Source organism: Oncorhynchus mykiss, chromosome 15 (assembly GCF_013265735.2).
Source record: "Oncorhynchus mykiss isolate Arlee chromosome 15, USDA_OmykA_1.1, whole genome shotgun sequence".
In the NCBI taxonomy this organism is placed as follows: domain Eukaryota; kingdom Metazoa; phylum Chordata; class Actinopteri; order Salmoniformes; family Salmonidae; genus Oncorhynchus; species Oncorhynchus mykiss.
This window is the reverse complement of record NC_048579.1, coordinates 64,885,033-64,911,884: the sequence shown is the minus strand read 5'-3', so window position 1 is coordinate 64,911,884 and position 26,852 is coordinate 64,885,033. Positions and strand designations below refer to the sequence as shown.

Here is a 26,852-nt window from a genome sequence, read left to right as displayed (position 1 = left end):
AGAATGTTCTAGGCCTAAAGAGGCCTGGTAAAATCCCATGGTCAGGTTGAGACTCCTGACCCCTAGCTACAATGCCATGTTTGATAGGTTGATGTTGTGTGTGTTCTTTGTTCTGTTGGATGCTCACCAGGACAGGACAAAGCTATGGAGGGCTGCCAGCTAAATGGGTCCAACCCTAACCCGGTCTAAATGGGTCCAACCCTAACCCAATCTAAAAAATGGGTCCAACCCTAACCCAGCTAAATGGGTCCAACCCTAACCCAGCTAAATGGTTCCAACCCTAACCCAGCTAAATGGTTCCAACCCTAACCCAGCTAAATGGTTCCAACCCTAACCCAGCTAAATGGTTCCAACCCTAACCCAGCTAAATGGGTCCAACCCTAACCCAGCTAAATGGGTCCAACCCTAACCCAGCTAAATGGGTCCAACCCTAACCCAGCTAAATGGGTCCAACCCTAACCCGGTCTAAATGGGTCCAACCCTAACCCAATCTAAAAAATGGGTCCAACCCTAACCCAGCTAAATGGGTCCAACCCTAACCCAGCTAAATGGTTCCAACCCTAACCCAGCTAAATGGGTCCAACCCTAACCCAGCTAAATGGGTCCAACCCTAACCCAGCTAAATGGGTCCAACCCTAACCCAGCTAAATGGGTCCAACCCTAACCCAGCTAAATGGGTCCAACCCTAACCCAGCTAAATGGGTCCAACCCTAACCCAGCTAAATGGGTCCAACCCTAACCCAGCTAAATGGGTCCAACCCTAACCCAGCTAAATGGTTCCAACCCTAACCCAGTCTAAATGGGTCCAACCCTAACCCAGTCTAAATGGGTCCAATCCTAACCCAGTCTACATGGGTCCAATCCTAACCCAGTCTACATGGGTCCAATCCTAACCCAGCTAAATGGGTCTATGTGAATACTCAGTTCTCCGTTTACTCAGAGGTCCTGTCCTTATTTAATGCCCAACGCATCTGCTCTGGAGCGGAAGAAAGCCTGTGTGTGTGTGTGTGTGTGTGTGTGTGTGTGTGTGTGTGTGTGTGTGTGTGTGTGTGTGTGTGTGGTTTGCCCTGTGCTCCCATATTATTCAATCATTTCTGCACGTGTGAGCAGAGACCTCATGTTAGTCTGTGTATTGGCTGGTCCTTAGTCTGACTCTGTGTGTGTCTGTGTGTAGCGTCTTAAACCCGTCAGGATGGAAGCAGCAGAGTGCTCGAGCAGAGAGCAGAGAGCGGGGAACGTTAACACCATTACTAGTGATTAGGGCAGGACGTTACGACATGGCAGTTTAACCATGCTACTCTATTAAGAGACAACACATAGTATTAAACACTGTGTTTTATCCTCTGTGTCTGGCTCAGCTGTGCACCTCTTACACACACCCCCCTCTTCTCCTCTACAGTTTTGGTGGTCCCCGGAACAGAAAAGGTTGGTTCTGTGATCTAATTAGCTGTGGGTTTCTAAGGGTGTAGTGTAATCTAATTAGCTGAGGGCTTCTCAGGGTGTAGTGTGATCTAATTAGCTGTGGGTTTCTCAGGGTGTAGTGTGATCTAATTAGCTGTGGGTTTCTCAGGGTGTAGTGTGATCTAATTAGCTGTGGGTTTCTCAGGGTGTAGTGCGATCTAATTAGCTGTGGGTTTCTCAGGGTGTAGTGCGATCTAATTAGCTGTGGGTTTCTCAGGGTGTAGTGCGATCTAATTAGCTGTGGGTTTCTCAGGGTGTAGTGTGATCTAATTAGCTGTGGGTTTCTCAGGGTGTAGTGTGATCTAATTAGCTGTGGGTTTCTCAGGGTGTAGTGTGACCTAATTAGCTGTGGGTTTCTCAGGGTGTAGTGTGACCTAATTAGCTGTGGGTTTCTCAGGGTGTAGTGTGACCTAATTAGCTGTGGGTTTCTCAGGGTGTAGTGTGACCTAATTAGCTGTGGGTTTCTCAGGGTGTAGTGTGACCTAATTAGCTGTGGGTTTCTCAGGGTGTAGTGTGATCTAATTAGCTGTGGGTTTCTCAGGGTGTAGTGTGACCTAATTAGCTGTGGGTTTCTCAGGGTGTAGTGTGATCTAATTAGCTGTGGGTTTCTCAGGGTGTAGTGTGATCTATTTAGCTGTTAAGTCACTCAAACCAAAGTAAATGTCACTATCAAATTACATTCATTTACTAGCTTTGTTTGAAAAATATATTTCAATTTAAATGCTAGCTTGGTGTGTTAGTGACTGTGTCCTGACCACTCTCTAACCCAGCAGGTGACTAGCTTGGTGTGTGTCAGTGACTGTGTCCCCTCCCCTCTCTTACCCAGCAGGTGACTAGCTTGGTGTGTGTCAGTGACTGTGTCCCCTCCCCTCTCTTACCCAGCAGGTGACTAGCTTGGTGTGTGTCAGTGATTGTGTGCCCCCCCCTCTATTACCCAGCAGGTGACTAGCTTGGTGTGTGTCAGTGATTGTGTGTCCCCCCTCCCCTCTCTTACCCAGCAGGTGACTAGCTTGGTGTGTGTCAGTGATTGTGTGTCCCCCCCTCTCTTACCCAGCAGGTGACTAGCTTGGTGTGTGTCAGTGATTGTGTGTCCCCCCTCCCCTCTCTAACCCAGCAGGTGACTAGCTTGGTGTGTGTCAGTGATTGTGTGTCCCCCCCTCTCTTACCCAGCAGGTGACTAGCTTGGTGTGTGTCAGTGATTGTGTGTCCCCCCTCCCCTCTCTTACCCAGCAGGTGACTAGCTTGGTGTGTGTCAGTGATTGTGTGTCCCCCCCTCTCTTACCCAGCAGGTGACTAGCTTGGTGTGTGTCAGTGATTGTGTGTCCCCCCCCCTCTCTTACCCAGCAGGTGACTAGCTTGGTGTGTGTCAGTGATTGTGTCCCCCCCCCTCTCTTACCCAGCAGGTGAGTCCAGATGTTGCCAGTCTCAGTGTGGATCCTGAAGATGCTCTTGAAGCAGGCCCTGAAGGAGGGCATGGGCGGCCGGTGCCCGTGGCGGAGATACTCGTTATCCTTCAGCCACTCAGGCAGCACGTCATGAGGAATGACTCGCCACCGGCCTTCCCACACCTGGGGAGAAGACACAGGGAGAGGAGAAGACACAGTGAGAGGAGAAGACACAGGGAGAGGAGAAGACACAGGGAGAGGAGAAGACACAGGGAGAGGAGAAGACACAGGGAGGGGAGAAGACACAGGGAGGGGAGAAGACACAGGGAGGGGAGAAGACACAGGGAGGGGAGAAGACACAGGGAGGGGAGAAGACACAGGGAGGGGAGAAGACACAGGGAGGGGAGAAGACACAGGGAGGGGAGAAGACACAGGGAGGGGAGAGGAGAAGACACAGGGAGGGGAGAAGACACAGGGAGGGGAGAAGACACAGGGAGGGGAGAAGACACAGGGAGGGGAGAAGACACAGGGAGGGGAGAAGACACAGGGAGGGGAGAAGACACAGGGAGGGGAGAAGACACAGGGAGGGGAGAAGACACAGGGAGGGGAGAAGACACAGGGAGGGGAGAAGACACAGGGAGGGGAGAAGACACAGGGAGGGGAGAAGACACAGGGAGGGGAGAAGACACAGGGAGGGGAGAAGACACAGGGAGGGGAGAAGACACAGGGAGAGGAGAAGACACAGGGAGCGGAGAAGACACAGGGAGGGGAGAAGACACAGGGAGGGGAGAAGACACAGGGAGAGGAGAAGACACAGGGAGGGGAGAAGACACAGGGAGGGGAGAAGACACAGGGAGGGGAGAAGACACAGGGAGAGGAGAAGACACAGGGAGAGAAGACACAGGGAGAGAAGACACTTCATTAGGTTTTCCTCCGAAGCGGAATTGAACTTGAGTTACGAATGAAATGACACAACTGAGGGGAATAAAGAGTGTTCTCTTTCGTGTGTTTCTCTCTTATTCCCATTTGATGTTCAGGGTGAAGGGACACCCGGATAATATCTGTGTTAGGGAGGCCTGTGGAACAGTAGTCTATGTAATATCTGTGTTAGACTACTATTCCACAGACCTCTCTATGTAATATCTGTGTTGGGGATGATAGAGGAGAGAAGGAGGAGGGAAATGTGAGGTGTGTGTACAGTGTCAGAGGAGGGAAATGTGAGGTGTGTGTACAGTGTCAGAGGAAGAGGGGAATGTGAGGTGTGTGTACAGTGTCAGAGGAGGGGAATGTGAGGTGTGTGTACAGTGTCAGAGGAGGAGAGCAATGTGAGGTGTGTGTACAGTGTCAGAGGAGGAGAGAAATGTGAGGTGTGTGTACAGTGTCAGAGGAGGAGAGAAATGTGAGGTGTGTGTACAGTGTCAGAGGAGGGAAATGTGAGGTGTGTGTGTGTACAGTGTCAGAGGAGGGAAATGTGAGGTGTGTGTGTGTACAGTGTCAGAGGAGGGAAATGTGAGGTGTGTGTGTACAGTGTCAGAGGAGGGAAATGTGAGGTGTGTGTGTACAGTGTCAGAGGAGGGAAATGTGAGGTGTGTGTGTACAGTGTCAGAGGAGGGAAATGTGAGGTGTGTGTGTACAGTGTCAGAGGAGGGAAATGTGAGGTGTGTGTACAGTGTCAGAGGAAGAGGGAAATGTGAGGTGTGTGTACAGTGTCAGAGGAAGAGGGAAATGTGAGGTGTGTGTACAGTGTCAGAGGAAGAGGGAAATGTGAGGTGTGTGTACAGTGTCAGAGGAAGAGGGAAATGTGAGGTGTGTGTACAGTGTCAGAGGAAGAGGGAAATGTGAGGTGTGTGTACAGTGTCAGAGGAAGAGGGAAATGTGAGGTGTGTGTACAGTGTCAGAGGAGGGAAATGTGAGGTGTGTGTACAGTGTCAGAGGAGGAGGGAAATGTGAGGTGTGTGTACAGTTTTCCACCTAAAGGTCTGGTGACCACTCATGTGATACCAACGTCTCTCCAGGCAAACCTGGTCAACCTGGCACCCTATTCCCTATATAGTGCACTACTTTAGACCAGAGCCCTATTCCCTATATAGTGCACTACTTTAGACCAGAGACCTATTCCCTATATAGTGCACTACTTTAGTCCAGAGCCCTATATAGTGCACTACTTTAGGCCAGAGCCCTATATAGTGCACTACTTTAGACCAGAGCCCTATTCCCTATATAGTGCACTACTTTAGACCAGAGCCCTATTCCCTATATAGCGCACTACTTTAGACCAGAGCCCTATTCCCTATATAGCGCACTACTTTAGACCAGGGCCCTATTCCCTATATAGAGCACTACTTTAGACCAGAGCCTTATTCCCTATATAGTGCACTACTTTAGACCAGAGCCCTATTCCCTATATACAGTGCCTTGCGAAAGTATTCGGCCCCCTTGAACTTTGCGACCTTTTGCCACATTTCAGGCTTCAAACATAAAGATATAAAACTATTTTTTTGTGAAGAATCAACAACAAGTGGGACACAATCATGAAGTGGAACGACATTTATTGGATATTTCAAACTTTTTTAACAAATCAAAAACTGAAAAATTGGGCGTGCAAAATTATTCAGCCCCCTTAAGTTAATACTTTGTAGCGCCACCTTTTGCTGCGATTACAGATGTAAGTCGCTTGGGGTATGTCTCTATCAGTTTTGCACATTGAGAGACTGACATTTTTTCCCATTCCTCCTTGCAAAACAGCTCGAGCTCAGTGAGGTTGGATGGAGAGCATTTGTGAACAGCAGTTTTCAGTTCTTTCCACAGATTCTCGATTGGATTCAGGTCTGGACTTGGCCATTCTAACACCTGGATATGTTTATTTTTGAACCATTCCATTGTAGATTTTGCTTTATGTTTTGGATCATTGTCTTGTTGGAAGACAAATCTCCGTCCCAGTCTCAGGTCTTTTGCAGACTCCATCAGGTTTTCTTCCAGAATGGTCCTGTATTTGGCTCCATCCATCTTCCCATCAATTTGAACCATCTTCCCTGTCCCTGCTGAAGAAAAGCAGGCCCAAACCATGATGCTGCCACCACCATGTTTGACAGTGGGGATGGTGTGAGCTGTGTTGCTTTTACGCCAAACATAACGTTTTGCATTGTTGCCAAAAAGTTAAATTTTGGTTTCATCTGACCAGAGCACCTTCTTCCACATGTTTGGTGTGTCTCCCAGGTGGCTTGTGGCAAACTTTAAACGAGACTTTTTATGGATATCTTTAAGAAATGGCTTTCTTCTTGCCACTCTTCCATAAAGGCCAGATTTGTGCAATATACGACTGATTGTTGTCCTATGGACAGAGCCTCCCACCTCAGCTGTAGATCTCTGCAGTTCATCCAGAGTGATCATGGGCCTCTTGGCTGCATCTCTGATCAGTCTTCTCCTTGTATGAGCTGAAAGTTTAGAGGGACGGCCAGGTCTTGGTAGATTTGCAGTGGTCTGATACTCCTTCCATTTCAATATTATCGCTTGCACAGTGCTCCTTGGGATGTTTAAAGCTTGGGAAATCTTTTTGTATCCAAATCCGGCTTTAAACTTCTTCACAACAGTATCTCGGACCTGCCTGGTGTGTTCCTTATTCTTCATGATGCTCTCTGCGCTTTTAATGGACCTCTGAGACTATCACAGTGCAGGTGCATTTATACGGAGACTTGATTACACACAGGTGGATTGTATTTATCATCATTAGTCATTTAGGTCAACATTGGATCATTCAGAGATCCTCACTGAACTTCTGGAGAGAGTTTGCTGCACTGAAAGTAAAGGGGCTGAATAATTTTGCACGCCCAATTTTTCAGTTTTTGATTTGTTAAAAAAGTTTGAAATATCCAATAAATGTCGTTCCACTTCATGATTGTGTCCCACTTGTTGTTGATTCGTCACAAAAAAATACAGTTTTATATCTTTATGTTTGAAGCCTGAAATGTGGCAAAAGGTCGCAAAGTTCAAGGGGGCCGAATACTTTCGCAAGGCACTGTAGTGCACTACTTTAGACCAAAGCCCTATTCCCTATATAGTGCACTACTTTAGACCAGAGCCTTATTCCCTATATAGTGCACTACTTTAGACCAGGGCCCTATTCCTTATATAGTGCACTACTTTAGACCAGAGCCCTATTCCCTATATAGTGCACTACTTTAGACCAGGGCCCTATTCCCTATATAGTGCACTACTTTAGACCAGAGCCCTATTCCCTATATAGTGCACTACTTTAGACCAGAGCCCTATTCCCTATATAGTGCACTACTTTAGACCAGAGCCTATAGGGGTGGGCACAGGAGAGAGCGAGAAACAGTTGTTGTTGACTAATTCTGAGTCATCAAGTGATTTATTTCTGTAATTGAAAGCCTGCTGTGTTTGCCATTTCAGCACAAGTTAGATGTCTGTCTCCATCAACTGAGGGATTGTGAGCAGCGTAGGTCCATTTCATAGCTAATGGAAGACCCTGTCAGACGTCAGTGGGTATGGATCTGGGTATGTCGGCCCCTGTTCTAGAGGTTAGGCATCACAGAGTACATAATGCAGGGCCGTGTTCAGTCGGGTACACACACAGCAAAACATTTAGCAACATATATAGATACATTTGTTCTATTGGATAAGTGGATGTATAGAACCTCCCTGTTTCAAAACGTTCTCTCCCTACTGAACATGACAATCATGCCACATGACCCACTGGGGTGACAGAGAGAGATGAACAAACCTCTGTGTGATAATGACAGGCTGAATCAACTGGTCTAAATGTCCCCCTCATCAAAAGTGGTGCACTTTACAGAGAAAAGGCTGTACAGAGTCAATGTGAGGGGGAACCGGTACAGAGTCAATGTGAGGGGGAACCGGTGCAGAGTCAATGTGAGGGGGAACCGGTGCAGAGTCAATGTGAGGGGGAACCGGTGCAGAGTCAATGTGAGGGGGAACCGGTGCAGAGTCAATGTGAAGGGGAACCGGTGCAGAGTCAATGTGAGGGGGAACCGGTGCAGAGTCAATGTGAGGGGGAACCGGTGCAGAGTCAATGTGAGGGGGAACCGGTGCAGAGTCAATGTGAGGGGGAACCGGTGCAGAGTCAATGTGAGGGGGAACCGGTGCAGAGTCAATGTGAGGGGGAACCGGTGCAGAGTCAATGTGAGGGGGAACCGGTGCAGAGTCAATGTGAAGGGGAACCGGTGCAGAGTCAATGTGAAGGGGAACCGGTGCAGAGTCAATGTGAAGGGGAACCGGTGCAGAGTCAATGTGAGGGGGAACCGGTGCAGAGTCAATGTGAGGGGGAACCGGTGCAGAGTCAATGTGAGGGGGAACCGGTGCAGAGTCAATGTGAGGGGGAACCGGTGCAGAGTCAATGTGAGGGGGAACCGGTGCAGAGTCAATGTGAGGGGGAACCGGTGCAGAGTCAATGTGAAGGGGAACCGGTGCAGAGTCAATGTGAAGGGGAACCGGTGCAGAGTCAATGTGAGGGGGAACCGGTGCAGAGTCAATGTGAGGGGGAACCGGTGCAGAGTCAATGTAAGGGGGAACCGGTGCAGAGTCAATGTGAAGGGGAACCGGTGCAGAGTCAATGTGAAGGGGAACCGGTGCAGAGTCAATGTGAAGGGGAACCGGTGCAGAGTCAATGTGAAGGGGAACCGGTGCAGAGTCAATGTGAAGGGGAACCGGTGCAGAGTCAATGTGCAGGGGGAGCCGGTGCAGAGTCAATGTGAGGGGGAACCGGTGCAGAGTCAATGTGAAGGGGAACCGGTGCAGAGTCCATGTGAGGGGGAACCGGTACAGAGTCAATGTGAAGGGGAACCGGTGCAGAGTCCATGTGAGGGGGAACCGGTACAGAGTCCATGTGAGGGGGAACCGGTACAGAGTCCATGTGAGGGGGAACCGGTACAGAGTCCATGTGAGGGGGAACCGGTACAGAGTCCATGTGAGGGGGAACCGGTACAGAGTCCATGTGAGGGGGAACCGGTACAGAGTCAATGTGAGGGGGAACCGGTACAGAGTCAATGTGAGGGGGTACTGGTTAGTCTACATACTCTTGGTCATGTAGTGTATGTCCAAGGTGAGACTTAAGGGGACCAGTGTGTGTGTGTGTGTGTGTGTGTGTGTGAGAGAGAGAGAGACTGACCTTGTGAACAAACTCCTCCATCTTCTCCATGGCGTGGTGGGCTTGTAGTAGAGGCGTCATGCCCATGAAGCCCTCGTCTGAAGTCTTCAAGTCCTCCTCCCCTGCAGAGGTAGAGTCCATCCCTCCATCTCTCTCCTCCTCCTCTCCATCAGTCACTTTCTGCAACTCCAGCGCATTGGGTCTCTGAGAACACAAGAACACCCAGTTAGAACAGAACCTCAGTCGGCACAACAGACCCCCCAGTCGGAACAGACAGACCCCCTCAGTCGGCACAACAGACCCCCCCAGTCGATGTTCCACAGAGGAGGTTACCCAGAACACACACCAGGACTCAGGTCAGGGCCCATTGCCCTACATCACAAACTGAATATCAGTTTCACACACACCCACACACACACACACACGGCTAATTAATAAACCATTGATTGATGTGACCTGGCTCATTCTATCTGCTTTGAGTTGTCCAACCCCAGACATGCTTTGTGTGGTTTTAAGCCACGCTCCCATCCCAACCATGTCCCAATAGCACCTTATGGGCCCTGCAGTAAACAGGGAATAGGGTACTATTTGGGAAGGAGCCCAGTGTGGCTCACTCCCTAATTAACAACCGTGTGTGTGCGTGTGTGAGACACTCCCTACTACACAGGCAGAAAGCAATTACAATAATCAGTGAGGTGGGGGGGGGGGGGGGGGGGGGGGGGGGGGGGGGGGGGGGGGGGGGGGGGGGGGGGGGGGGGGGGGGGGGGGGGGGGTTAATATGCCAGAGACAGAATGGAAAAGTCATTCATCACCACACACATCAGCCCCTTGAATTTACTCACACACCATGCAGGCCTGCTACACACACACACACACACACACACACGTAGGTGGCCTGTATAATGCCAGTCTTCCCTACCACCATCAGGCTTGACCTGTTATCTAGCCAGGCCTTCTTCCCTGCCAACATCAGGCTTGACCTGTTATCTAGCCAGGCCTTCTTCCCTGCCAACATCAGGCTTGACATGCTATCTAGCCAGGCCTTCTTCCCTGCCAACATCAGGCTTGACCTGTTATCTAGCCAGGCCTTCTTCCCTGCCAACATCAGGCTTGACCTGTTATCTAGCCAGGCCTTCTTCCCTGCCAACATCAGGCTTGACCTGTTATCTAGCCAGGCCTTCTTCCCTGCCAACATCAGGCTTGACCTGTTATCTAGCCAGGCCTTCTTCCCTGCCAACATCAGGCTTGACTTGTTATCTAGCCAGGCCTTCTTCCCTGCCAACACCAGGCTTGACCTGTTATCTAGCCAGGCCTTCTTCCCTGCCAACATCAGGCTTGACCTGTTATCTAGCCAGGCCTTCTTCCCTGCCAACATCAGGCTTGACCTGTTATCTAGCCAGGCCTTCTTCCCTGCGGCCACCAGGCTTGAATTAATAACAATGCCAGGAGCTGGCACGCTGTGACACGCTGTGACACGCTGTGACACACACAGTGACTGTAGGGGAAGGTCTGTTCTGAATAGTAAGTAGGTTACAGCAGAACTGGGACAACATGAAACCCTGTCCTGTAATGATGGGGAACAAGAGAGTCCCCACACATACTGTATATTCATATTCAATAGGGGTCTATCCCATGGTACAGCTCAACATATCACCTATCTCATGGTACAGCTCAACATATCATCTATCCCATGGTACAGCTCAACATATCATCTATCCCATGCTACAGCTCAACATATCATCTATCCCATGCTACAGCTCAACATATCATCTATCCCATGGTACAGCTCAACATATCACCTATCCCATGGTACAGCTCAACATACCATCTATCCCATGGTACAGCTCAACATATCACCTATCCCACGGTACAGCTCAACATATCATCTATCCCATGGTACAGCTCAACATATCACCTATCCCATGGTACAGCTCAACATATCATCTATCCCATGGTACAGCTCAACATATCACCTATCCCACGGTACAGCTCAACATATCACCTATCCCATGGTACAGCTCAACATACCATCTATCCCATGGTACAGCTCAACATATCTATCCCACGGTACAGCTCAACACTCAAAGCATGGACAACATATCACCTATCCCATGGTACAGCTCAACATATCACCTATCCCATGGTACAGCTCAACACTCAAAGCATGGACAACATATCATCTATCCCATGGTACAGCTCAACATATCATCTATCCCATGGTAGAGCTCAACATATCATCTATCCCATGGTACAGCTCAACATATCATCTATCCCATGCTACAGCTCAACATATCATCTATCCCATGGTACAGCTCAACATATCATCTATCCCATGCTACAGCTCAACATATCATCTATCCCATGGTACAGCTCAACATATCACCTATCCCATGGTACAGCTCAACATACCATCTATCCCACGGTACAGCTCAACATATCACCTATCCCACGGTACAGCTCAACATATCACCTATCCCATGGTACAGCTCAACATATCACCTATCCCATGGTACAGCTCAACATATCATCTATCCCATGGTACAGCTCAACATATCACCTATCCCACGGTACAGCTCAACATATCACCTATCCCATGGTACAGCTCAACATACCATCTATCCCATGGTACAGCTCAACATATCTATCCCACGGTACAGCTCAACACTCAAAGCATGGACAACATATCACCTATCCCATGGTACAGCTCAACATATCACCTATCCCATGGTACAGCTCAACACTCAAAGCATGGACAACATATCATCTATCCCATGGTACAGCTCAACATATCATCTATCCCATGGTAGAGCTCAACATATCATCTATCCCATGGTACAGCTCAACACTCAAAGCATGGACAACATATCACCTATCCCATGGTACAGCTCAACATATCATCTATCCCATGGTACAGCTCAACATACCATCTATCCCATGGTACAGCTCAACATATCATCTATCCCACGGTACAGCTCAACACTCAAAGCAGGGACAACATATCATTTAAAAAGAAACAAGGGAAAGGGAGACTCACTAGTTGACCCAGATACAGAGACAATTTCAGGTGACAAAAAGGTTTGGCCAAGTGATAAAACCAGAGGGAGACACAGCGAGACAGCGAGACAGCGAGACAGCGAGACAGAGAGACAGAGAGACAGAGAGACAGAGAGACAAGGAGAGAGAGACAGAGAGACAGAGAGACAGAGAGAGAAGGAGAGAGAGACAGAGAGACAGAGAGAGAAGGAGAGAGAGACAGAGAGAGAAGGAGAGAGAGACAGAGAGAGAGGAGAGAGAGACAGAGAGAGAGAAGGAGAGAGAGAGAGAGAGAGAGAGAGAAGGAGAGAGAAGGAGAGAGAGAAGGAGAGAGAGGAGAGAGAAGGAGAGAGAGAAGGAGAGAGAGAAGGAGAGAGAGAAGGAGAGAGAGAGAGGTAAGAAGGTGAGAAATATTGAGTGAGAATGAGAACAGATTCAATGGGAAAGTCTTACTAAGCCAAGGTGCAAGTAAGGAAGTCAGAGTGATAGACAGATAGAAGAGAGCAGGACACATACAGATAACTACAATACACCACTATAAATGTAGTCTCACACACACACTACTTCAGTATAGATTTAGTTAGACTACAGCTGACCCCCCCACACACACACACTACTACAGTATAGATTTAGTTAGACTACAGCTGACCCCCCCCCCCCCCCCACACACTACTACAGTATAGATTGAGTTAGACTACAGCTGACCCCCCCACACACTACTTCAGTATAGATTTAGTTAGACTACAGCTGACCCCCCCACACACACACACTACTACAGTATAGATTTAGTTAGACTACAGCTGACCCCCCCCCCCCCCCCACACACTACTACAGTATAGATTTAGTTAGACTACAGCTGCCCCCCCCCCCCCCCACACACTACTCCAGTATAGATTTAGTTAGACTACAGCTGACCCCCCCCACACACACTACACCAGTATAGATTTAGTTAGACTACAGCTGACCCCCCCCCCCCCACACACACTACTCCAGTATAGATTTAGTTAGACTACAGCTGACCCCCCCCCCCCCACACACTACTACAGTATAGATTTAGTTAGACTACAGCTGACCCCCCCCCCCCCACACACACTACACCAGTATAGATTTAGTTAGACTACAGCTGACCCCCCCACACACACTACTTCAGTATAGATTTAGTTAGACTACAGCTGACCCCCCCCCACACACACTACACCAGTATAGATTTAGTTAGACTACAGCTGACCCCCCCCCCACACACTACTTCAGTATAGATTTAGTTAGACTACAGCTGACCCCCCCCACACACACACTACACCAGTATAGATTTAGTTAGACTACAGCTGACCCCCCCCCACACACTACTTCAGTATAGATTTAGTTAGACTACAGCTGACCCCCCCCCACACACTACTCCAGTATAGATTTAGTTAGACTACAGCTGACCCCCCCACACACACTACACCAGTATAGATTTAGTTAGACTACAGCTGACCCCCCCCCCCCCACACACACTACTCCAGTATAGATTTAGACTACAGCTGACCCCCCCCCACACACACTACTCCAGTATAGATTTAGACTACAGCTGACCCCCCCCCCACACACACTACTCCAGTATAGATTTAGTTAGACTACAGATGACCCCCCCCCCCCACACACAACACCAGTATAGATTTAGTTAGACTACAGCTGACCCCCCCCCCCCCCACACACACTACACCAGTATAGATTTAGTTAGACTACAGCTGACCCCCCCCCCCCCACACACACTACACCAGTATAGATTTAGTTAGACTACAGCTGACCCCCCCCCCCCACACACACTACACCAGTATAGATTTAGTTAGACTACAGCTGACCCCCCCCCCCACACACACTACACCAGTATAGATTTAGTTAGACTACAGCTGACCCCCCCACACACACTACACCAGTATAGATTTAGTTAGACTACAGCTGACCCCCCCCACACACACTACACCAGTATAGATTTAGTTAGACTACAGCTGACCCCCCCCACACACACTACACCAGTATAGATTTAGTTAGACTACAGCTGACCCCCCCCCCCCCCACACACACACTACTCCAGTATAGATTTAGTTAGACTACAGCTGACCCCCCCCACACACACTACACCAGTATAGATTTAGTTAGACTACAGCTGACCCCCCCCACACACACTACTCCAGTATAGATTTAGTTAGACTACAGCTGACCCCCCCACACACACACACTACACCAGTATAGATTTAGTTAGACTACAGCTGACCCCCCCCACACACACACACTACACCAGTATAGATTTAGTTAGACTACAGCTGACCCCCCCCCCACACACTACTTCAGTATAGATTTAGTTAGACTACAGCTGACCCCCCCACACACACACACTACACCAGTATAGATTTAGTTAGACTACAGCTGACCCCCCCCCACACACACTACACCAGTATAGATTTAGTTAGACTACAGCTGACCCCCCCACACACACTACACCAGTATAGATTTAGTTAGACTACAGCTGACCCCCCCCACACACACTACACCAGTATAGATTTAGTTAGACTACAGCTGACCCCCCCCACACACACTACTCCAGTATAGATTTAGTTAGACTACAGCTGACCCCCCCACACACACACACTACACCAGTATAGATTTAGTTAGACTACAGCTGACCCCCCCCACACACACACACTACACCAGTATAGATTTAGTTAGACTACAGCTGACCCCCCCCCCCCACACACTACTTCAGTATAGATTTAGTTAGACTACAGCTGACCCCCCCCACACACACTACACCAGTATAGATTTAGTTAGACTACAGCTGACCCCCCCACACACACTACTCCAGTATATATTTAGTTAGACTACAGCTGACCCCCCCCCCCCCCCACACACACTACACCAGTATATATTTAGTTAGACTACAGCTGACCCCCCCCCCCCACACACACTACTCCAGTATATATTTAGTTAGACTACAGCTGACCCCCCCACACACACACACTACACCAGTATAGATTTAGTTAGACTACAGCTGACCCCCCCACACACACACACTACACCAGTATAGATTTAGTTAGACTACAGCTGACCCCCCCCACACACACTACACCAGTATAGATTTAGTTAGACTACAGCTGACCCCCCCCCCCCCACACACTACTACAGTATAGATTTAGTTAGACTACAGCTGACCCCCCCCCCCCCCCACACACACTACACCAGTATAGATTTAGTTAGACTACAGCTGACCCCCCCACACACACTACTTCAGTATAGATTTAGTTAGACTACAGCTGACCCCCCCCCACACACACTACACCAGTATAGATTTAGTTAGACTACAGCTGACCCCCCCCCCACACACTACTCCAGTATAGATTTAGTTAGACTACAGCTGACCCCCCCCCACACACACTACACCAGTATAGATTTAGTTAGACTACAGCTGACCCCCCCCCCACACACTACTTCAGTATAGATTTAGTTAGACTACAGCTGACCCCCCCCACACACACACTACACCAGTATAGATTTAGTTAGACTACAGCTGACCCCCCCCCCACACACTACTTCAGTATAGATTTAGTTAGACTACAGCTGACCCCCCCCCACACACTACTCCAGTATAGATTTAGTTAGACTACAGCTGACCCCCCCACACACACTACACCAGTATAGATTTAGTTAGACTACAGCTGACCCCCCCCACACACACTACACCAGTATAGATTTAGTTAGACTACAGCTGACCCCCCCCCCCCCACACACACTACTCCAGTATAGATTTAGTTAGACTACAGCTGACCCCCCCCCCCCCCACACACTACTACAGTATAGATTTAGTTAGACTACAGCTGACCCCCCCCCCCCCACACACACTACACCAGTATAGATTTAGTTAGACTACAGCTGACCCCCCCCCCACACACTACTCCAGTATAGATTTAGTTAGACTACAGCTGACCCCCCCCACACACACTACACCAGTATAGATTTAGTTAGACTACAGCTGACCCCCCCCCCCCCCACACACACTACTCCAGTATAGATTTAGTTAGACTACAGCTGACCCCCCCCCCCCCCACACACTACTACAGTATAGATTTAGTTAGACTACAGCTGACCCCCCCCCCCCCCACACACACTACACCAGTATAGATTTAGTTAGACTACAGCTGACCCCCCCACACACACTACTTCAGTATAGATTTAGTTAGACTACAGCTGACCCCCCCCACACACACTACACCAGTATAGATTTAGTTAGACTACAGCTGACCCCCCCCCACACACTACTTCAGTATAGATTTAGTTAGACTACAGCTGACCCCCCCCACACACACACTACACCAGTATAGATTTAGTTAGACTACAGCTGACCCCCCCCCACACACTACTTCAGTATAGATTTAGTTAGACTACAGCTGACCCCCCCCCACACACTACTCCAGTATAGATTTAGTTAGACTACAGCTGACCCCCCCACACACACTACACCAGTATAGATTTAGTTAGACTACAGCTGACCCCCCCCCCCCCACACACACTACTCCAGTATAGATTTAGACTACAGCTGACCCCCCCCCACACACACTACTCCAGTATAGATTTAGACTACAGCTGACCCCCCCCCCCACACACACTACTCCAGTATAGATTTAGTTAGACTACAGATGACCCCCCCCCCCCACACACAACACCAGTATAGATTTAGTTAGACTACAGCTGACCCCCCCCCCCCCCACACACACTACACCAGTATAGATTTAGTTAGACTACAGCTGACCCCCCCCCCCCACACACACTACACCAGTATAGATTTAGTTAGACTACAGCTGACCCCCCCCCCCCACACACACTACACCAGTATAGATTTAGTTAGACTACAGCTGACCCCCCCCCCCACACACACTACACCAGTATAGATTTAGTTAGACTACAGCTGACCCCCCCACACACACTACACCAGTATAGATTTAGTTAGACTACAGCTGACCCCCCCACACACACTACACCAGTATAGATTTAGTTAGACTACAGCTGACCCCCCCCACACACACTACACCAGTATAGATTTAGTTAGACTACAGCTGACCCCCCCCCCCCCCACACACACACTACTCCAGTATAGATTTAGTTAGACTACAGCTGACCCCCCCCACACACACTACACCAGTATAGATTTAGTTAGACTACAGCTGACCCCCCCCACACACACTACTCCAGTATAGATTTAGTTAGACTACAGCTGACCCCCCCACACACACACACTACACCAGTATAGATTTAGTTAGACTACAGCTGACCCCCCCCACACACACACACACTACACCAGTATAGATTTAGTTAGACTACAGCTGACCCCCCCCCCACACACTACTTCAGTATAGATTTAGTTAGACTACAGCTGACCCCCCCACACACACACACTACACCAGTATAGATTTAGTTAGACTACAGCTGACCCCCCCCCCACACACACTACACCAGTATAGATTTAGTTAGACTACAGCTGACCCCCCCACACACACTACACCAGTATAGATTTAGTTAGACTACAGCTGACCCCCCCCACACACACTACACCAGTATAGATTTAGTTAGACTACAGCTGACCCCCCCCACACACACTACTCCAGTATAGATTTAGTTAGACTACAGCTGACCCCCCCACACACACACACTACACCAGTATAGATTTAGTTAGACTACAGCTGACCCCCCACACACACACACACTACACCAGTATAGATTTAGTTAGACTACAGCTGACCCCCCCCCCCCCACACACTACTTCAGTATAGATTTAGTTAGACTACAGCTGACCCCCCCCACACACACTACACCAGTATAGATTTAGTTAGACTACAGCTGACCCCCCCACACACACTACTCCAGTATATATTTAGTTAGACTACAGCTGACCCCCCCCCCCCCCCCACACACACTACACCAGTATATATTTAGTTAGACTACAGCTGACCCCCCCCCCCCCACACACACTACTCCAGTATATATTTAGTTAGACTACAGCTGACCCCCCCACACACACACACTACACCAGTATAGATTTAGTTAGACTACAGCTGACCCCCCCACACACACACACTACACCAGTATAGATTTAGTTAGACTACAGCTGACCCCCCCCACACACACTACACCAGTATAGATTTAGTTAGACTACAGCTGACCCCCCCCCCCCCCCCACACACTACTACAGTATAGATTTAGTTAGACTACAGCTGACCCCCCCCCCCCCACACACACTACACCAGTATAGATTTAGTTAGACTACAGCTGACCCCCCCACACACACTACTTCAGTATAGATTTAGTTAGACTACAGCTGACCCCCCCCCACACACACTACACCAGTATAGATTTAGTTAGACTACAGCTGACCCCCCCCCCACACACTACACCAGTATAGATTTAGTTAGACTACAGCTGACCCCCCCACACACACTACTTCAGTATAGATTTAGTTAGACTACAGCTGACCCCCCCCCACACACACTACACCAGTATAGATTTAGTTAGACTACAGCTGACCCCCCCCCCCACACACTACTTCAGTATAGATTTAGTTAGACTACAGCTGACCCCCCCCACACACACACTACACCAGTATAGATTTAGTTAGACTACAGCTGACCCCCCCCCCACACACTACTTCAGTATAGATTTAGTTAGACTACAGCTGACCCCCCCCCACACACTACTCCAGTATAGATTTAGTTAGACTACAGCTGACCCCCCCACACACACTACACCAGTATAGATTTAGTTAGACTACAGCTGACCCCCCCCCCCCACACACAACACCAGTATAGATTTAGTTAGACTACAGCTGACCCCCCCCCCCCCACACACACTACTCCAGTATAGATTTAGACTACAGCTGACCCCCCCCCACACACACTACTCCAGTATAGATTTAGACTACAGCTGACCCCCCCCCCACACACACTACTCCAGTATAGATTTAGTTAGACTACAGCTGACCCCCCCCCCCCCCACACACAACACCAGTATAGATTTAGTTAGACTACAGCTGACCCCCCCCCCCCCCACACACACTACACCAGTATAGATTTAGTTAGACTACAGCTGACCCCCCCCCCCCACACACACTACACCAGTATAGATTTAGTTAGACTACAGCTGACCCCCCCCCCCCCACACACACTACACCAGTATAGATTTAGTTAGACTACAGCTGACCCCCCCCCACACACACTACACCAGTATAGATTTAGTTAGACTACAGCTGACCCCCCCCCCCCCACACACACACTACTCCAGTATAGATTTAGTTAGACTACAGCTGACCCCCCCCACACACACTACACCAGTATAGATTTAGTTAGACTACAGCTGACCCCCCCCACACACACTACTCCAGTATAGATTTAGTTAGACTACAGCTGACCCCCCCACACACACACACTACACCAGTATAGATTTAGTTAGACTACAGCTGACCCCCCCCACACACACACACTACACCAGTATAGATTTAGTTAGACTACAGCTGACCCCCCCCCACACACTACTTCAGTATAGATTTAGTTAGACTACAGCTGACCCCCCCACACACACACACTACACCAGTATAGATTTAGTTAGACTACAGCTGACCCCCCCACACACACACACTACACCAGTATAGATTTAGTTAGACTACAGCTGACCCCCCCCACACACACACACACTACACCAGTATAGATTTAGTTAGACTACAGCTGACCCCCCCCCCCACACACTACTTCAGTATAGATTTAGTTAGACTACAGCTGACCCCCCCCACACACACTACACCAGTATAGATTTAGTTAGACTACAGCTGACCCCCCCACACACACTACTCCAGTATATATTTAGTTAGACTACAGCTGACCCCCCCCCCCCCCCCCCCCCCCCCACACACACTACACCAGTATATATTTAGTTAGACTACAGCTGACCCCCCCCCCCCCCACACACACTACTCCAGTATATATTTAGTTAGACTACAGCTGACCCCCCCACACACACACACTACACCAGTATAGATTTAGTTAGACTACAGCTGACCCCCCCACACACACACACTACACCAGTATAGATTTAGTTAGACTACAGCTGACCCCCCCCACACACACTACACCAGTATAGATTTAGTTAGACTACAGCTGACCCCCCCCCACACACACACTACTCCAGTATAGATTTGGTTTGACTACAGCAGAACCTCCCCACGGCTTTCTGTCAACGTTAATTCTATTTTCACATCACAACATTCATAGTCACTAAAAATAGAAGTTGTAGCCATTCACCATTTACACTCTTCACATACAACTGAATCTTCCAGAGGGTTGATGCAGGGTGCCAAGTCATCTGAAAACAGGAGCATAGAGATGAACAGTGATGCTCAAACTACACTTACTAACTTTATGTAGACAGAGAGATGAACAGGCTACTATATATAAACAGAGAGAGAGATGAAGTGGCACCAGGCTACTATATATAAACAGAGAGAGAGATGAACAGTGGTACCAAGCTACTATATATAAACAGAGAGAGATAGAGAGATAAACAGTGGCACCAGGCTACTAAATGATGTATAGCAGATCTTTATATACACCGTTTATTCATGGAGCAACAGAGGGGTGCTAGGCTAGCTAGCAGTGTTCAGATGAGACGCTAGCCATATTTATAATACATGTCTAACCCATTTCCCATGCCCACCAAGCCCAGCCAGACTTCCAGAGCAGTCCAACAACATGGCCTGGCCAGTGTGTGTGTGTTGCAGGCAGTGCAATGTCACACACTGTTAAGTCTCCAGCTATGCCATAGACTGGAGCCTCCTCATTACACACTAGAGCAGTATGGTGTATATGCATAGCAGAAGGCCGTCTGAACGCACGTGTTCATGAGTGTGTTTGTGCGTGTGTGTGCGTGTGTTCATGTGTGTGTGTTGTATTATACATGTCCTGTCTGCCACCAGACTGATACATTACAGTAAAGGGACGACTGTGAATTATAGAGAGGCAGAAATGTAGGGAGTCATCTCCACCAATGAAGTATTTATAACCTTCATCTCAGAGTGTAGGTGACAGGGTGCCCTCTAACCACAGTCCCCCTCCATATTAATTTCAGTGACCTGGAGGGAGAAGATAGCCCTGACGGACTGTTTAAAAACACAAAACAGCTCTGCTATGTATCCCTGGTCCACAACACACACCAGAGTGATAGCTGCTATGTATCCCTGGTCCACAACAACACACCAGAGTGATAGCTCTGCTATGTATCCCTGGTCCACAACAACACACCAGAGTGATAGCTCTGCTATGTATCCCTGGTCCACAACAACACACCAGAGTGATAGCTCTGCTATGTATCCCTGGTCCACAACAACACACCAGAGTGATAGCTCTGCTACGTATCCCTGGTCCACAACAACACACCAGAGTGATAGCTCTGCTATGTATCCCTGGTCCACAACAACACACCAGAGTGATAGCTCTGCTATGTATCCCTGGTCCACAACAACACACCAGAGTGATAGCTCTGCTATGTATCCCTGGTCCACAACACACACCAGAGTGATAGCTCTGCTACGTATCCCTGGTCCACAACACACACCAGAGTGATAGCTCTGCTATGTATCCCTGGTCCACAACACACACCAGAGTGATAGCTCTGCTATGTATCCCTGGTCCACAACAACACACCAGAGTGATAGCTCTGCTACGTATCCCTGGTCCACAACACACACCAGAGTGATAGCTCTGCTATGTATCCCTGGTCCACAACAACAAACCAGAGTGATAGCTCTGCTATGTATCCCTGGTCCACAACAACACACCAGAGTGATAGCTCTGCTATGTATCCCTGGTCCACAACACACACCAGAGTGATAGCTCTGCTATGTATCCCTGGTCCACAACACACACCAGAGTGATAGCTCTGCTATGTATCCCTGGTCCACAACACACCAGAGTGATAGCTCTGCTACGTATCCCTGGTCCACAACACACACCAGAGTGATAGCTCTGCTATGTATCCCTGGTCCACAACACACACCAGAGTGATAGCTCTGCTACGTATCCCTGGTCCACAACACACACCAGAGTGATGACTGCTACGTATCCCTGGTCCACAACACACACCAGAGTGATAGCTCTGCTATGTATCCCTGGTCCACAACAACACACACCAGAGTGATAGCTCTGCTATGTATCCCTGGTCCACAACACACACCAGAGTGATAGCTCTGCTATGTATCCCTGGTCCACAACAACACACCAGAGTGATAGCTCTGCTACGTATCCCTGGTCCACAACAACACACCAGAGTGATAGCTCTGCTATGTATCCCTGGTCCACAACACACACCAGAGTGATAGCTCTGCTATGTATCCCTGGTCCACAACACACACCAGAGTGATAGCTCTGCTACGTATCCCTGGTCCACAACACACACCAGAGTGATAGCTCTGCTACGTATCCCTGGTCCACAACACACACCAGAGTGATAGCTCTGCTATGTATCCCTGGTCCACAACACACACCAGAGTGATAGCTCTGCTACGTATCCCTGGTCCACAACACACACCAGAGTGATAGCTCTGCTACGTATCCCTGGTCCACAACACACACCAGAGTGATAGCTCTGCTACGTATCCCTGGTCCACAACAACACACCAGAGTGATAGCTCTGCTACGTATCCCTGGTCCACAACACACACCAGAGTGATAGCTCTGCTATGTATCCCTGGTCCACAACACACACCAGAGTGATAGCTCTGCTACGTATCCCTGGTCCACAACAACACACCAGAGTGATAGCTCTGCTACGTATCCCTGGTCCACAACAACACACCAGAGTGATAGCTCTGCTACGTATCACTGGTCCACAACAACACACCAGAGTGATAGCTCTGCTATGTATCCCTGGTCCACAACAACACACCAGAGTGATAGCTCTGCTACGTATCCCTGGTCCACAACACACACCAGAGTGATAGCTCTGCTACGTATCCCTGGTCCACAACAACACACCAGAGTGATGACTGCTATGTATCCCTGGTCCACAACAACACACCAGAGTGATAGCTCTGCTATGTATCCCTGGTCCACAACACACACCAGAGTGATAGCTCTGCTACGTATCCCTGGTCCACAACACACACCAGAGTGATAGCTCTGCTATGTATCCCTGGTCCACAACACACACCAGAGTGATAGCTCTGCTATGTATCCCTGGTCCACAACACACACCAGAGTGATGACTGCTATGTATCACTGGTCCACAACAACACACCAGAGTGATAGCTCTGCTACGTATCCCTGGTCCACAACAACACACCAGAGTGATAGCTCTGCTATGTATCCCTGGTCCACAACACACACCAGAGTGATAGCTCTGCTACGTATCCCTGGTCCACAACACACACCAGAGTGATGACTGCTACGTATCCCTGGTCCACAACAACACACCAGAGTGATAGCTCTGCTATGTATCCCTGGTCCACAACAACACACCAGAGTGATAGCTCTGCTACGTATCCCTGGTCCACAACACACACCAGAGTGATAGCTCTGCTACGTATCCCTGGTCCACAACACACACCAGAGTGATAGCTCTGCTACGTATCCCTGGTCCACAACACACACCAGAGTGATGACTGCTACGTATCCCTGGTCCACAACAACACACCAGAGTGATAGCTCTGCTATGTATCCCTGGTCCACAACAACACACCAGAGTGATAGCTCTGCTACGTATCCCTGGTCCACAACACACACCAGAGTGATAGCTCTGCTACGTATCCCTGGTCCACAACACACACCAGAGTGATAGCTCTGCTACGTATCCCTGGTCCACAACAACACACCAGAGTGATAGCTCTGCTATGTATCCCTGGTCCACAACAACACACCAGAGTGATAGCTCTGCTACGTATCCCTGGTCCACAACACACACCAGAGTGATAGCTCTGCTACGTATCCCTGGTCCACAACACACACCAGAGTGATAGCTCTGCTATGTATCCCTGGTCCACAACAACACACCAGAGTGATAGCTCTGCTATGTATCCCTGGTCCACAACACACACCAGAGTGATAGCTCTGCATGCGAGCGCGCACACACACACACACACACACAGTAAAAATCACTCACCCACACATAAGTAACCATGGGTGAACACACATATAGGCTACACCTCCACAGAAGAGATGACCCATGCATCCCTCTGCCTCACCCCAGAGCCAACACACACGAGCAGGTGGTTGTCAACCCAGCTGACTGGGTGATATTTTGGGGGCAGGCTTGTGGGTCAGTGCCAGCAACGGGTTGTTTGGGGTCAGGCCTAAACTGACTGTGGGTGGTGGTTCAACTCTCCCATTCAAGTGTCTGTCTTGTGTACATCTCAACATTAGTATCCCCCCAGGCACTCTAGTACCCCCCCCCCCCCCAGACACTCACACATAAGAGACCCCGTATAGTAGGGAACTAGTTTTGACTAGGCTCATATTAGGACGAGGGTCATAAATAGTGTACACTACAGGTATGTAGGGAATAGGGAATTATTTGGGTCATTGGAGTCCAAAATAGTGCACAAGGGATCAGGGTGTCATGTGAGAGGCCACGTGTACCGTGTGGAATGCTAACGACAGGGTGGAGTACATTACAGTTCATCACGTTCTCTTGGCTGAGGAGTGGAACACGGCTCTGTTGAGTCCCACTGAGAACCCGGGTCTTAGATGAGCTGACATGTAAACAGAACAAAAGTATCAAAACGCACCGTGCAACGATTTCCAAGGTTTTACTGAGTTAAATGAAGTGTAAGGAAATCAGTCAATTGAAATAAATTCATTAGGCTCTAATCTATAGATTTCACATGACTGGGAATACAGATATGCATCGGTTGGTCACAGTTTAAAGTTTCTACACATTTTGCCATGGCGCAAAGAGAAATTGTGAAGTTTTAAAGCAAATTTCCAGCAGTTCTCTACATTTGGCCACGGGGCAGTTCTCTACATTTGGCCACGGGGCAGTTCTCTACATTTGGCCACGGGGCAGTTCTCTACATTTGGCCACGGGGCAGTTCTCTACATTTGGCCACGGGGCAGTTCTCTACATTTGGCCACGGGGCAGTTCTCTACATTTTGCCACGGGGCAGTTCTCTACATTTTGCCACGGGGCAGTTCTCTACATTTTGCCACGGGGCAGTTCTCTACATTTTGCCACGGGGCAGTTCTCTACATTTTGCCATGGGGCAGTTCTCTACATTTTGCCACGGGGCAGTTCTCTACATTTTGCCATGGGGCAGTTCTCTACATTTTGCCATGGGGCAGTTCTCTACATTTTGCCATGGGGCAGTTCTCTACATTTTGCCATGGGGCAGTTCTCTACATTTTGCCATGGCTTATACCTTGTTCTTATGCTGTCGGAGTGACTCAAACATGAACTGAATCCATTTCTCCATGACTTTCTTACATTCTCCATGACTGTTATTCTGGTGATTCTTAGTTCTGAAAAATGTTTTACTAAAAAAATATATATAACTCCATTATTATTTCTACATTACATCTGGTTTCAGTCGTTTAAAGTTTACACTGAAAATGTTTTAATTACGTATTTATGTTTTTACAATGGCGATGTGCCGCTGCTAAATGCATATAGGGGAAGCACACACACACACACACACACACACACACACACACACACACACACACACACACACACGAGAGAGAGAGTTCACTTCAGGTCAAGTTGACAAGGGGCTACTCTCGGTCATTCAACATTAAGGGAACAAGGACAAGCTGTTTGTCACATCATCCACTAAATGACTGCAGGCTCTCTATGGCTTATCCAATCATACAGAATGTCAGATACTGTAGACTGGTGTAATATCATCAGCTGTAATACTGTAGACTGGTGTAATACTGTAGACTGGTGTAATACTGTAGACTGGTGTAATATCATCAGCTGTAATACTGTAGACTGGTGTAATATCATCAGCTGTAATACTGTAGACTGGTGTAATACTGTAGACTGGTGTAATACTGTAGACTAGTGTAATATCATCAGCTGTAATACTGTAGACTGGTGTAATATCATCAGCTGTAATACTGTAGACTGGTGTAATATCATCAGCTGTAATATTGTAGACTGGTGTAATACTGTAGACTAGTGTAATATCATCAGCTGTAATACTGTAGACTGGTGTAATATCATCAGCTGTAATACTGTAGACTGGTGTAATATAATCAGCTGTAATACTGTAGACTGGTGTAATACTGTAGACTGGTGTAATATCATCAGCTGTAATACTGTAGACTGGTGTAATATCAGCTGTAATACTGTAGACTGGTGTAATACTGTAGACTGGTGTAATACTGTAGACTAGTGTAATATCATCAGCTGTAATACTGTAGACTGGTGTAATATCATCAGCTGTAATACTGTAGACTGGTGTAATACTGTAGACTGGTGTAATATCATCAGCTGTAATACTGTAGACTGGTGTAATATCATCAGCTGTAATACTGTAGACTGGTGTAATATCATCATCTGTAATACTGTAGACTGGTGTAATACTGTAGACTGGTGTAATATCATCAGCTGTAATACTGTAGACTGGTGTAATACTGTAGACTGGTGTAATATCATCAGCTGCAATACTGTAGACTGGTGTAATACTGTAGACTGGTGTAATATCATCAGCTGTAATACTGTAGACTGGTGTAATACTGTAGACTGGTGTAACATCATCAGCTGTAATACTGTAGACTGGTGTAATACTGTAGACTGGTGTAATACTGTAGACTGGTGTAATATCATCAGCTGTAATA

At 48.4% G+C, this 26,852-nt stretch overlaps 1 protein-coding gene across 6 annotated transcripts in view; it reads right to left on the bottom strand.

Moving 5' to 3' along the window:
* The window catches only part of LOC110517608 (adiponectin receptor protein 2-like), a 90,441-nt gene that overhangs the window by 17,707 nt on the left and 45,882 nt on the right, over positions 1 to 26,852 (bottom strand). For all 6 annotated transcript variants that reach the window (XR_005036174.1, XR_005036173.1, XR_005036175.1 and 3 more), the window contains exons 3-4: positions 8,992 to 9,174; positions 2,858 to 3,029 (exon numbers count right to left, since the gene is read on the bottom strand). Coding sequence is in view for 2 of the 6 variants with exons in the window: in XM_036944957.1 (XP_036800852.1) it covers positions 2,858 to 3,029; positions 8,992 to 9,174 (355 nt within the window). In the remaining 4 variants the exon portion in view is untranslated. The remainder of the gene's footprint in view (positions 1 to 2,857; positions 3,030 to 8,991; positions 9,175 to 26,852) is intronic.